General features: G+C 36.7%; 1 protein-coding gene across 1 annotated transcript in view; it reads left to right on the plus strand.

The window, feature by feature from the left end:
• LOC106133681 (endoribonuclease Dcr-1) overlaps positions 1–14,467 on the plus strand; it is a 55,649-nt gene that overhangs the window by 26,492 nt on the left and 14,690 nt on the right. The window contains exons 21-34 of the mRNA XM_060952116.1: positions 2,632–2,751; positions 3,402–3,580; positions 4,018–4,188; positions 4,919–5,057; positions 6,510–6,595; positions 6,911–7,025; positions 7,376–7,493; positions 8,364–8,451; positions 9,449–9,525; positions 10,002–10,165; positions 10,927–11,472; positions 12,393–12,545; positions 13,204–13,341; positions 14,336–14,432. Coding sequence (XP_060808099.1) covers positions 2,632–2,751; positions 3,402–3,580; positions 4,018–4,188; positions 4,919–5,057; positions 6,510–6,595; positions 6,911–7,025; positions 7,376–7,493; positions 8,364–8,451; positions 9,449–9,525; positions 10,002–10,165; positions 10,927–11,472; positions 12,393–12,545; positions 13,204–13,341; positions 14,336–14,432 — 2,191 coding nt within the window. The remainder of the gene's footprint in view (positions 1–2,631; positions 2,752–3,401; positions 3,581–4,017; positions 4,189–4,918; positions 5,058–6,509; positions 6,596–6,910; positions 7,026–7,375; positions 7,494–8,363; positions 8,452–9,448; positions 9,526–10,001; positions 10,166–10,926; positions 11,473–12,392; positions 12,546–13,203; positions 13,342–14,335; positions 14,433–14,467) is intronic.

The following is a 14,467-nucleotide window of genomic DNA, read 5'->3' on the forward strand; positions in this document are numbered from 1 at the left end:
ATAGATTTATTTTCAAAATTGCATACAAGGTACCACTTATTGACGTCACATCACTTTAATCTAATTATAACTACTACCGCTTCCAAAGCGCATGTGTAGAAGATGCGGCGGAATAAACTTCACTGCAGCATTTTCACCGGACGTCAATTTACAAATATAGATCTCTTAAATCTAAATCGTGGACGAATGCACATTGTGTGCAATAGTGTTATTAACGGACAATGACATATCAACAATATTTTACCGTTAAAAGGTCTTAATATCTTTTACATACATACAAATGGTCACGTCTATATTCCTTGTGGGGAAGACAGAGCCAACAGTCTTGAAAAGACTGATAGGCCACGCTCAGCTATTTGGCTTAATGATAGAATTGAGATTCAAATAGTGACAGGTTGCTAGCCCATCGCCTAAAAAAAGAATCCCAAGTTTGTAAGCCTATCCCTTAGTCGCCTTTTACGACATCCATAGGAAAGAGATGGAGTGGTCCTATTCTTTTTTGTACAAGTACCGGGAACCACACGACACTAATATAATATTTTTACTACGCTTTTATTAGCTTGGGTTGTATGTATGTATGTATGTATGTATGTAACGGAATCTTTGAGCTTAATTTTCACTGATTTCTAAACGTCTGATCAACTTGAAACTTTGCACACGTATCAAGGACCGATGACAATGCAATATTTTGATAAGAGTTTCTCATTATCCTTATTAAAACTGCCAGGATTAATAAATTCATTTTTAGATCCTTCGTATGAGAGTAAGAGAGACAGAGATAGCACCAGTGCCAGTAATCTCCATACAAGAAACCAAGAAGTTCTGACGTATAATGAGTCAAAAAGAGATGTAATATATTTCCATATAATGTCACTATTAACCTGAGGCTTCTTTATTTCATCGCATTGCTCCATTTAGAATTACCATTAGAAACAATAGTAGAATTAGTAGAATATTTTAAAACAATAAAAAATATATAAGTAATAAAACAAAAGTAATAAATGAAAATTGAACAACTAAATTTACAACAATACAAGAATAAAGTTACTACCTACAGAACTTTGCGATATTTAATACGTATTTAACATATTAATGCGATTCTTGAATTAACATTATGTAACTTTTGCATATTTATAATAGCAACACTGTAATACTCGCTTGGAAAATGAGTGACAGTTTGTTTATTTATGTAAAATAAGTTTTGCAGTAAGTTTTGAATTCGATTCTAACACCTGTAAACTTTCTTTCTGTTTTTTTACCGGTGCCTGTGTATTTACCTATTTGCACTTTGTTTTGTGCTGATAACTTGTCGTTATTTGGAGTTTGGAATCTTCCGTTGAGTCGAGCTTTGTTCTTCCGGATATTCGTGTGATTTTATCATCTGAGATTGGACTCTGACTGTGTTCACTGTGTTGTGCAGATATTTTGAGATAGGACTCCTGTAAAAAGTACCTGATTATTTGAGATAGGAGTCCCAAGTTTGTGTTTGTTTTTGTGAAAGACAGATTTTACTACAAAAGTGCCACGATGTCTTCAGATAAACATTGTTGCGTTCCTGGTTGTAAAGGCAGTGGAGGTATGTTTGAAATATTTTTGTTCCTGTATCAATCTGCCTCTTAATCTTGTGGTTTGATTCCTGGCAAGGCCACAATCGAAAATTGTTATGTTTGCTGGATAGTCAAAAATATTATTAACAGTGATTTATCACTATAAAATTCTTTTCAACTGGGTTTAACAATCATCATACATACATGCATACATATAATCACGTCTATATCCCTTGCGGGGTAGACAGAGCCAACAGTCTTGTAAAGACTGATAGGCCACCTTCAGCTATTGGGCTTTAAGATAGAATTGAGATTCATATAGTGACAGGTTGCTAGCCCATCGCCTAAAAAAGAATCATGATGATGAGAATATTATGAGATTTAATCCAATCAGGCCACATATAACTTTAAGAAAGTTAGTTGTGAAAACCTCCGGCGATGGGCGCATGGTTGCGAAAGTCATTTCTAGTAAGATAGTTATACAGCGTAGTAGAAGTAGTAGGAAGTTAACACTTCTACCAAAAAATAATTGTATAAAAAAACTAGGCGTTTTATTGCTAATCAAACTAAAAAATAGAAAATAAATAATAGTTTAAAAAAAACTAAAAAACTACGCTTTATTGCTAATCAAACTAAAAAATAGAAAATAAAATTTAAAGACAAAGGAATTATAAAACAGTAGTAGCAAGTCGAACAATCGGTTATAGTCAATTACCTCTGATTAAAATTATAACAAAATTAAATTTATAAACAAAACAATTTAAATCAGAGTAAAAAGCGTGGGGTGCATTTTACTTCATTTTCATAACTCTCTTGTCATAAATATATGCTAATAGAATGATTTTAATATTTACTACATCAGGCACCCCACGCTTTTTACTCAGATTTCAATTGTTTTGTTTATAAATTTAATTTTGTTATAATTTTAATCGGAGGTAATTGACTATAACCGATTGTTCGACTTGCTACTACTGTTTTATAATTCCTTTGTCTTTAAATTTTATTTTCTATTTTTTAGTTTGATTAGCAATAAAGCGTAGTTTTTTAGTTTTTTTTAAACTATTATTTTTCTCGTTGAAAACAGGAAGGAGTTAAGAAAATGGAGAACCCTCTCCTCAAACCGGGCGAAGTGTTCGTGTTTGACCCTGAGAAGTATAAAGAAGCCGTGGTCACGCCGTGGTACAGGAACCAGGACCAACCGCAGGTATTCACCAGAAGTGCAGATTATACAAAACTTTTTTTTTTATTTTAATTAAAAAAAAAAACTCTTTATTGCAATAAAGAGTTTATCTATCTATTTTACTTTGTTAATTTTTTTATGAATTATTTGTAAATACTTAATAATTTTATTAGAAATTACTTAAAAAATATTTATATGGCAAAACAACGTTTGCCGGGACAGCTAGATATAAAACAAATTCCTCAGATTGAGTTAGCCTCGAAGTAAGTTCTAAACTTGTGTAACGAGATACTAACTCAACGATACTGTATTTATAACGAAATGTATATAGATAAACATCCTAGAACCAGGCCAATTAGAGAAAGTTCGTTTCTCATCATGCCCTGGCCGGGATTCGAACCCGGGACCTCCGGTGTCACAGACAAGCGCACTACCGCTGCGCCACAGAAAAATTTATATTTAAATATTGTGTATATATATATAGGTAAACGGTAAAGGGTCAGGTCAAAAGTACCCAAAACCGCCGAGCTTGCATGAAGAGAGTTATGAATGTGGATGAAGCGAAGGAAGTATGCAGAGATCGTGGCGAGTGGAAAGAGGTAGTCACTGCCTACCCTTCCGGGAAAGAGGCGTGATTTTATCTATGTATGTATATGTATATATATTGTCTCCAGTTCTTCCTAGTCGCCGAGATATGCTGGAACCTGACCCCAGACTCGGCATTCCCATCCGCGAGCCACAGCAGCTTCAGAAAATACTACAGCAGCAAATATGGCGTCACTCTGACGCAGGCGTCTCAGCCTTTGCTGGACGTGGACCATACCAGCGCTAGACTGAACCTACTCACACCCAGGTTAGTTGTTACTGGATACTACGTACTCGTTAGTGGATACTGCGTATTCGGTAAATGTTACTAGGTGTGATGTACTAGGTACTACGTATTAGGTACTATATACTTTGTACTAGGTACTATGTTATGTACTATTTACTTTGTACTAGGTACTATGTTATATACTATTTACTTTGTACTAGGTACTATGTTATGTACAACGTATTTGGTCCTCATACTAGGAACTATATAGAAGCTACTAGGTATGTACTATGTACCAGGAACTTTGTACGATGTACTATTAACTAAGTACTAAGTATTATTTACTATATACTAGGAATTAGGAACTACATATTAGGCAATTTGTACTAGGTACTATGTAGTAGGTACTATGCACTATCTGTGTATATATGTATGTACATATATTGGTTGATTTATAATTATTATTTTTTTTCCAACAGATACGTGAACCGCAAAGGCGTAGCCCTACCCGTATCATCGGAGAGGACCCGACGTGCGAAACGAGACAGACTGGACCAGAAACAGATATTGTTACCGGAACTGTGCACTGTACATCCGTTCGCCGCGCCCCTGTGGTTTGCCACCGTGGCGCTACCTTGTGTGCTATACAGGTAACAAATTGACGTCGTAGTTCCGCCGATTTGCGCTAGATGGCGTTAATATGTGATTTTACCAATTGATATTTTATTTTTATTTTATTTTACAAGGAAGATCAACAGCTAATTATATGAAAATACATAAACACGATACATATCAAGAAAGCCAATTATAGGTCCTCACAAATAGAAATACAATGGTGATATAAAAGTTGAACAAAACTAAACACGCCACTCGCAATCGAGTACAACAAGTAAAGTGGCTGATAAGTGCTTAAAAGTATAAGAATTAACAAAATATATGTATATTATTTATTAAAACTACTAATCCTATAAGTGCTCATACAAAAGTCGTTTAGCTCTCGCTATATGTACTGTTTCTATCATGTGTATTTTTGATGCCGTAGTAGAAGATTTTTAATAAACGTGGAGTCGACGAATTCACGTTTATTCAAATATATTTGCGAGAACCTTTTCTGAACTATTAATTATTATCAATATAATAAAATGTTATAATTTATGTGCAATAAAAGGTATTAATATCTATTTACTAGCGACCCGCCCCGGCTTCGCACGGGTTCAAAATTCGGAAAAAATTATACATAAAAACCTTCCTCTTGAATCACTCTACCTGTTACAAAAAACCGCATCAAAATCCGTTGCGTAATTTTAAAGATTTAAGCATACAGACAAACAGACTAAAATAGCGACTTTGTTTTATACTATGTAGTGATATTCTTTGCAGAATTAATGCACTGCTCATAGCTGATGAAATACGACGGGCGGTGGCAATAGAGGTGGGCCTGGGGATACCGAAGATTGACAAGACCACGCGCCCAGGGTTTTCCTGGCCGCCGCTGGACTTCGGATGGAGTTTGGCTGAGGTGAGACAACGATGCCGTGTGGTGTAAGTTTATATATTTATAAGTTTTTGCGCGGGGCAACGCTCATACAATATCTATATACATATAATAAAATAGTAAAAACATTTTGTCTGTACATTTTGTATTTTTGACTGAAATGGATAGAGGGACACTTAGAATGAATAATAGAAAGCAAAAATATATTTTTTTAATTTCTTGTCTGTCTGTCTGTATGTATGATCACGATTATCTCCGAAAATACTGAACCGATTTACTTCAAACTTTCACCAGTTGCTTTGTTTTAACTCAGAAGAACATTTAAAGTTTGTTTCATCAAAATCCGTTCCCTAAAAAAAAGTTATCGACATTTGAATGAACTCAAGACATGAGTTTGCCTGCATATAAGTTACGAAAATTAAAATTCAAGTCATTTATCATTATACGACAGTATTATACCTATAACATATAAATATAAGTGAAAGGCGACTAAGGGATAGGTTTACAAACTTGGGATTCTTTTTTAGGCGATAGGCCAGCAACCTATCACTATTTGAATCTCAATTCTATCATTAAGCCAAATTGCTGAACTTGGCCATTCAGTCTTTTCAAGCCTGTTGGCTCTGTCTACCCCGCAAAAGATATAGACGTGGCCATATGTATGTAGTCTACTTTAATTTCGACACCACCGTAACGGCCTCGATGGTCCAGTGGTTCGCGAGTGAGACTGGGAAGTTGGCGGTCCAAGTTCGAGTCCCAACAAAAACAAGATATTATTTTTTATTAAAAATATTTTTTTTTGTGTTCTTTGAGTATTTTATTTAAAAAAACTGAAAATCAAAATACTTCTTATAATAAAACGGTAAAAATATTTTGTCTGTACATTTAATATTTTGACAGAAACGTAAAGAGATTTTTTTTTTAATTTTTTGTCTGTCTGTCTGTATCTGACTGTATGATTAAGATTAAACTCGAACTTTACGCGGACGAAGTCGCGGGCAACAGCTTGTCTATACTAATGTTATAAAGCTGAAGAGTTTGTTTGTTTGTTTGTTTGAACGCGCTAATGTCAGGAACTACTGGTTCGAATGGAAAAATTCTTTTTGCGTTGAATAGACCAGTTATCGAGGAAGGCTTTAGGCTATATAACATCACGCTGCAACTTTTAGGAGCGAAGAAATAATGGAATATGTGAAAAAAAAAACGAGGAAAATTATTTATCCTTGAGGGCTTCAATGATGCCCAAAATTACTATTCCACGCGGACAAAGTCGCGGGCACTAAAACATCCTAAGACCAAACAAATAAATATCATTTATAATTGATTAAACGCGCACGTAACGCACCTTTATCTATTTATCTGTGACGTGTCAAAACATGTCACAATGATCTGTGGTCACTAGAGTCTATATGTATAATGCAATGTGAAAGTTTAAAATGAGTTAATAATAAAAAAAAATGTATATTTTTTCAACAGGTACTGAATGCGGATGAAAAAGATGACAGGAAGAAGTGTGGCGATAACGCGAGCGAAGAAAAGGATGTTAAAGAAGTCGCGGACAGGTGATTGGCATTTTCTGTATATTTTATATTGTTGATCAATAATAAAATGTAGAAAACTATTAAAAAAATGTTTAGAACAAAATAAAAGGGGTTAGCGGTGGTCGAGTAACTAAGGTTTTCTTAAAAACATACCCTGTACTTACATACATGTACAAGAAATCTGTGTTAAAATATTACTCACTGTGGCCATTTTTAACCACCTTCAAAAAAGGTGGTTCTCAGTTTGATCTGCATGTTTGTATAATTGTCCGCGATTATCTCGATTTCCACTCAACCGATTTTGATGAGGTTTTTTATTATTTGCTTTTATTTCAGTGAAAACAAACTCAAAGAGGCTACCGATCAAAAAAACGAATCTGAAACATCTCCTGAGGAAGGGAAAGAGAAGACCATCAATGATATATTGCAAGAGAAAGAGAATGCTGAGAGTGTGAGTATAAAGATCGAGATTAGCTTTATTATACTTACATACATACATACATAGATACATACATACATACATAGATACATACATACATACATACATAAATCACGCCTTTTTCCCGGAGGGGTAGGAGAGACTACATCTTTCCACTTGCGACGATCTCTGCACACTTCCTTCGCTTCATCCACATTCATAACTCTCTTCATGCAAGCTAGCAATTCAACATCTGTCTGTGTTTTCTATCTACCTTAGCCATGTGAATTTTGTTATAAGCGATAACGCTTTTAGACTTTTTTTAATTTTATGGCTATGGCAAATTTAGGGAGGATTTTTTCTAAAGGCTCCTTTCATTTCAGAGTTTTGAAATTGGCACGTGGAGTAACGAGATGGCGTACAATATACCAGCGGAGACGGAATACGATGAGTTGATGGAGCCTCTGCCTTCAAACGTCACCCTTGTCACTTCCGAGTCAGGTGGGTTCTTTTGTTCATTCATTCGTTCAATCGTACTAACAATCATCCATTGATTTCGTTAACAATTACATACATCTATATACTAATATTATAAAGCTCAAAACAAACTCTTCGTTTGTTTGTTTGAACGCGCTAATCTCAGGAAAAAAAATATTTTTGCGTTGTATAGACCATTTATCGAGGAAGGCTTTAGGCTATATAAAATCACGCTGCAACTATAAAGAGCAAAGAAAAAATGGGAAATATAAAAAAACGGGGAAAATGCTTGAGGGCTTCAATGATGCCCAAAATAACTATACCACGCGGACGAAGTTGCGGGCAAAGATAGTATGGTATAAAGAAACGATATATAGTCGTGTAGAAATTTAATTTGAACCTACTCCCACCTCACCCAGCCTTGTCATTGTTCAGTTGTCAATGTTCTCAATGCGAATTCTGCCGACATTAATGACGTCACACACTATCAGCCAATCACAGTGAGAATACCAGCGTGGAAGCTTGCTTTACATGTACGAGACCCACACGGCATTTTTTCTCTATTCATTCGTTTATTAATATAATCACGTATTCTTTCTCTGTTTTCATTAATTCGTATGATCACGTCTATCCCTTGCGGGGTAGACAGAGCAAGCTGTCTTGAAAGACTGATAGGCAACGTTCAGCTGTTAGGCTTGATGATAGAATTGAGATTCAAATAGTGACAGTTTGCTAGCCAATCGTCTAAAAGATAAATCCCAAGTTTATAAGCATATCCCTTAATCGGCTTTTACGACATCCATGGAAAAGAGATGGAGTCGTCCTATTTTATATTGTTGCCGGGAACCACACGGTGCATTCTTTCTTTAACAACAAATTTCACATTGTTCTCAGGTGGCGTAAATTGGTCAGAGAAGCCGAGACAGTATAATCCGCCGAAGGCATTCTCAGTGGCGGACAGCGATTGTTCTTATATGTCTAGGTAACAAAACAACTTTTTTAACAACATATCTTAACGCAACGCACCGCACCGCAACGCAACACAACACAACAAAACACGACACAACACAACACGACACGACACGACACGACATGACATGACATAATTTACGGCCTCTGTGGCGCAGCGGTAGTACGCTTGTCTGTGACACCGGAGGTCCCGGGTTCGAATCCCGGCCGGCATGATGAGAAAAGAACTTTTTCTGATTGGCCTGGGTCTTGGATGTATGTCTATATAAGTATTTATTATAAAATACAGTATCGTTGAGTTAGTATGTCGTAAAACAAGTCTCGAACTTGCTTCGAGGCTAACTCGATCTGTGTAATTTGTCCCGTATATATTTATTTATTTAACTGAACGGGCTAAGATCTGGTGGGTCAGTCAAAATAAAACACCAGATTTTCAGACAGTTCAAGGCGTCCCGTCTGGTCTTCCTCTTCCAAATCCAAATCGAAAGTTCTTTTTTTTATATTTATATGTCAGTCAGTTTTGTTCATTTAAATGTCAAGTCAGAGTTCCTGTCTGTCCATGGAGGCTGAACGGCCACTACAATAACATATAATCAAGTCTATATCCTCTGCGGGGAAGACAGAGCCAACAGTCATCGAAAGACTGAAAAGCCACGTTCGGCTGTTTGCTATTCTTTTTTTTCCCATTGGTACTGGGAACCACACAGCACTAAATAAATATAAAAATAATATGTTTAATAAAATAATAATCATATTAAAATATGTTATGTGGGAAGACCTAGACGAACGTATCTTGATCAAATTAAGGACGTCCTGGTAAAGGGTCAGGTCAAGAGTACCCGAAACCGCTGAGCTTGCATGAAGAGAGTTATGAATGTGGATGAAGCGAAGGAAGTGTGCAGAGATCGTGGCAAGTGGAAAGATGTAGTCTCAGCCTGCCCCTCCGGGAAAGAGGCGTGATTTTATGTATGTATGTATGTATGTATGTAATAATATGTTTTATGTTACAGCGATTTCGATACGGACACAGACTCTGATGAGAGTTACGATGGCGACTCCGGCTTTGGCACGGGAAAGATTAATATGAGTGAGTTTATTTTTAACTGCCTTCGAAAATAAAGAGGGTTCTCAGTTTGACCTGTCTTGTTGAATCGATTTTGATGCGGTTTTGAGGAAAATGTTTGTTGCAATTAGAAGTTCTGTTTTATATGTTTTAGGAATCACCTACTGAAATATATATACATATAATCACGTCTATATACCTTGCGGGGTAGACATAGCAAATAGTCTTGAAACGACTGAAAAGAATCCCAAATTTATGAGCCTATCCCTTAGGGTAGGCTTATAAAATTGGGATTCTTCTTTAAGGCGATGGGCGAGCAACCTGTCACTATTGAATCTCAATTCTATCTTAAAGCCAAATAGCTGAACATGGCCCATCAGTCTTTTCAAGACTATTGGCTCTGTCTACCCCGCCAGGGATATAGACGTGACCATATGTATGTATGTATAAGTGATAACTTGTCTCCGATTCGGAAAATAAATCTATCCTTTCACTAACAGCGCCATCTAGTTTCCGCATTGAGTACAAAACGGCCCACGAGGCCGAGGCCTTCGACTTGGAACGCAAGAAGGTGAACCCCGCACCCACGGGGGATCCCCTGGATGACGCGCTGGATAGGAGGGAACACGAACTGTGCGTTAGACAGGGGACTGCCCCGGAACAGGTGAGTTTTGGAAGCAAATCTTCTTGTTTGTTTCAAAATTCAAAATTTTTATTCATTACTATAGCATACTATATATCGCTTAATAATTGTCAAAACGTATGGTTTAACAACATTGGTTGACGTCAAATAAATTACTTAAAAACTAAGTTTACTGCCGCTTCCAAGGCGTCAGTGCAGAAGAAGCGGTAACAAACTGCACTGCAGCATTTGCTTCGTGGGTTGTTTGTAATATCTTTATTGCATAGTAAGTAATTTACATAGTAACAAGAAAATAGTAAATACATAGTTATAAAACAAACAAATCTTCCTCCTGGCTTTAGTCCCGGTTGCATCCTCACCACTCTGGAGAGGAGCCCGGGATTTGCCATTCGACCATGGATCCTGGATTGGGTGAAACAGGTTTTTACACGAAGTAATTACGTATATGCCAGGGGTATCCTAATATACAACGTTCAGCTATTGATGAGGTATTGAGATTAAAATAGTGACAGGTTGGTAGCCCTTCGCCCGCTAAAGGAATCCCAAGTTTTTAAGCCTATACCTTAGTCGCCTTTTACGACATCGATGGGAAAGATATGGAGTGGTTCTATTCTTAAGTGACAATATTCATGTTATATGTTATTTTGAAATAACCAAACCCTGAAGTATTTTTTTTAAATGTCTTATTAAGATATAATGCCTCCACCACTATGACCTGTGGTATTATATAGGCTATTTGTAAAAAAAGTAATTGTTTAAATATATATTTTTTTACTTTTTAGCACATTGAACAGTTCCGTAAATCCGTAGAACAACACAAAAACGACATCATACGAAACGGAAGTCTCATAGACAAGGACAGGCCGATACTGGACATACTGCCGGAGCCGGCCAGAGACAAACTCGCCGCCAACTCGACCGAAACTCGAGTCGAAAACGAACTTGTCAAACAAATGTTCCCGTACAAGGACGATAAATTGGAAGTGCTTGAGAACGGTCAGATTACATTGAAAAGCATTGAGCAAAATAAGAGAATGCTACTGGCCGAATTGAAAAAGAGTTTGACAGTTGACGAGATAAAAAAAATGAAGTGTTTCTCTATGGTCGACGTGGATATAGACGCGAAGGGTTATGTCAACGAGAAATTGGTCAATGTGGGTTTTGATACCAGAGATATTTATGAGAGGAAAATTAGTAATTGGGACAGTGTGAGGGAATTTAAACCTTATTATGAAGAGGGTAAAGTCCAGAATGGGAAGAGCTTTGATTTCGATTATCAACCCAATTTGGAGGGACATCCGGGGCCCAGTCCCAGTGTTATATTACAGGTATGTTATACTTTTAATGTTAATTTTTATTATTTTTAATGTTAATTTTTATTATTTTTAACTAGCTGTGCCCGCGACTTCGTCCGCATGGAATAGTTATTTTGGGCATCATTGAAGCCCTCAAGGATGAATAATTTTCCCCCGCTTTTTTCAGATATTCCATTATTTTTTTTGCTCCTTATAGTTGCAGCGTGATGTTATACAGCCTAAAGTCTTCTTTGATAAATGGTTTATTCAACGCAAAAAGAATTTTTCAATTAGAACCAGTAGTTCCTGAGATAAGCACGTTCAAACAAACAAACGCTTCAGCTTTATAATATTAGTATAGATGTAAATTTTGTAATAATGTTAATTTTTTTATTATTGTTAATGTAAATTTTTATAATTTTTTTATTTATTAGTGTAGGTGATTAAGTGACTCTTAGACTCATTTTAAAGACATAAATATGACGTGTTCGTTTACCGGGTAGACAGGATAGTCACAAGATTGGAAGGAAATTATTCATAGTTATTTTTACATTATATACCCTGTACATACAAACTTGTATTGTGAAGAAAAATAAAAATTATGTTTATATACTAATTTAGCTGAAGAGATTGTTTGTTTGTTTGTTTGAACATGCTAATGTCAGGAACTACTGGTTCGAATTGAAAAATTATTTTTGCGTTGAATAGACCATTTATCGAGGAAGGCTTTAGGTTATATAACATCACGCTGCAGCTATAAGAAGAAAAGAAATGATGAACTATGTGAAGAAAACGGGGAAATTAATCATCCTTGAGGGCTTCAATGATGCCCAAAATGACTATTCCACGCGGATGAAGTTGCTGTGGCACATCTAGTATAAGATATATATATATTGTATATGTGTATATATATATATATATATATATATACAAATAAACATGTTCCATTTCAGGCGCTGACCATGTCGAACGCCAACGATGGTATAAATCTGGAGCGTTTGGAGACGATAGGTGACAGTTTCCTCAAGTTCGCCATAACCGCGTATTTGTACTGCGCCCACCCTACCGTGCACGAGGGGAAATTGAGTCACATGAGGAGTAAGCAGGTCAGTTTATTGTGGTTGTTGAAAAAATTATATATGTAAGAAAGACAATGCCGTGTGGTTCCCGGCACCAATACAAAAAAGAATAGGACCACTCCATCTCGCTCCCATGGATGTCGTAAAAGGCGACTAAGGGATAGGCTATATAAGCCCCGGGCCCGCGCCGGCCTATTGTAATACGCAATATATAATAATTTATTAAAATAATTAACGATAACCGCGTATTTGTACTGCGCACATCCTACCGTGCACGAGGGGAAATTGAGTCACATGAGGAGTAAGCAGGTCGGTTTTTTTATTTATACATACATACAATCACGTGTAGATCCCTCGCGGGGTAGACAGAGCCGACAGTCTTGAAAAGTCTGATAGGCCACGTTCAGTATATAAGCCTATCCCTTAGTCGCCTTTCTCGACATCCAAGGGTAAGAGATGGAGTGGTTTTATTCTTTTTTGTAATGGAGCCGGGAACCACACGGCACAATACAAAAAAGAATAGAACCACCAAAAATTGATTTTTATGGCGTAGAATTAATTCCCTAACGTCAATAATTCTCGTTTACCTTAACATACACATTCATAATGTATGTTTCTGCTGCATATGTATTTTTTTATGGGCAATAAAAATAATTTGTATTGTATTGTATTTTATTTTTCTCAGGTGTCGAATCTGAACCTGTACCGGCTCGGTCGCAACAAACGTCTCGGCGCTCGTATGATCGCGTCCAAGTTCGAACCGCACGACAACTGGTTGCCGCCGTGCCATAAACCGCCACCTACACTACATCCCAAGACTACAGTAAGTATAATAAACCCATATAAACCAGCTCCATTTTCGACAGTACATTGTGGCGACATCTATGTTCAAACTGCAAGAACTACTTAGTGCGTCTGTCGAGCATCGAGAGAAGTGACTTAATGCAAGTTCTGTTTGATAGATGGCGTTGTTTAGAAATGCTTTGTAAGCAATGAAATGATGTTGTTATGATAGTGTCCAAGATCAAACAAAACGACAACTGGTTGCCGCCGTGTCATAAGCCGCCACCTACACTACATCCCAAGACTACAGTAAGTATAATAAACCCATATAAACCAGCTCCATTTTCGACAGTACATTGTAGCGACATCTATGTTCAAACTGCAAGAACTACTTAGTGCGTCTGTCGAGCATCGAGAGAAGTGACTTAATGCAAGTTCTGTTTGATAGATGGCGTTATTTAGAAATGCTTTAAATATAATAAAATGTAGGAATTATGATAGTGTTCAAGTTCAAACAAAACGACAACTGGTTTCCACCGTGCCATAAGCCGCCCCCTACACTACATCCCAAGACTACAGTAAGTATATTAAACCCATATAAACCAGCCCCATTTTCGACAGTACATTGTAGCGACATCTATATTCATACCGCAAGAACTACTAAGTGCGTCTGTCGAGCATCGAGAGAAGTGACTTAATGCAAGTTCTGTTTGATAGATGGCGTTGTTTAGAAATGCTTTGTAAGTAATGCAATGATGTTGTTATGATAGTGTCCAAGTTCAAACAAAACGACTACTGGTTGCCGCCGTGTCATAAGCCGCCACCTACACTACATCCCAAGACTACAGTAAGTATATTACATTTTAGACTGTACACATTGTGGCGACATCTTTGTTCAAACCGCAAGAACTGCTTAGTGCGTCTGTCAAGTATCGACGCTTTCAAGGAATTATATACAATTATGTATGTGTGTATGTATGTATGTTAACTATTATATATTAGAGATATTAATAATTATATATTATTGTTTCCAGGAGGACTCCGAAAATACTCCATCCACCGCTGAAATACCACAAGACACCGCCGGCTGCTTCATACCGTACAACCTGATCACTCAACATAGTATTCCAGGTATTCTTAACATATAAGTATATGTAACCAGTAAT

The sequence above is a fragment of the Amyelois transitella genome, chromosome 28, assembly GCF_032362555.1.
Source record: "Amyelois transitella isolate CPQ chromosome 28, ilAmyTran1.1, whole genome shotgun sequence".
NCBI lineage: Eukaryota > Metazoa > Arthropoda > Insecta > Lepidoptera > Pyralidae > Amyelois > Amyelois transitella.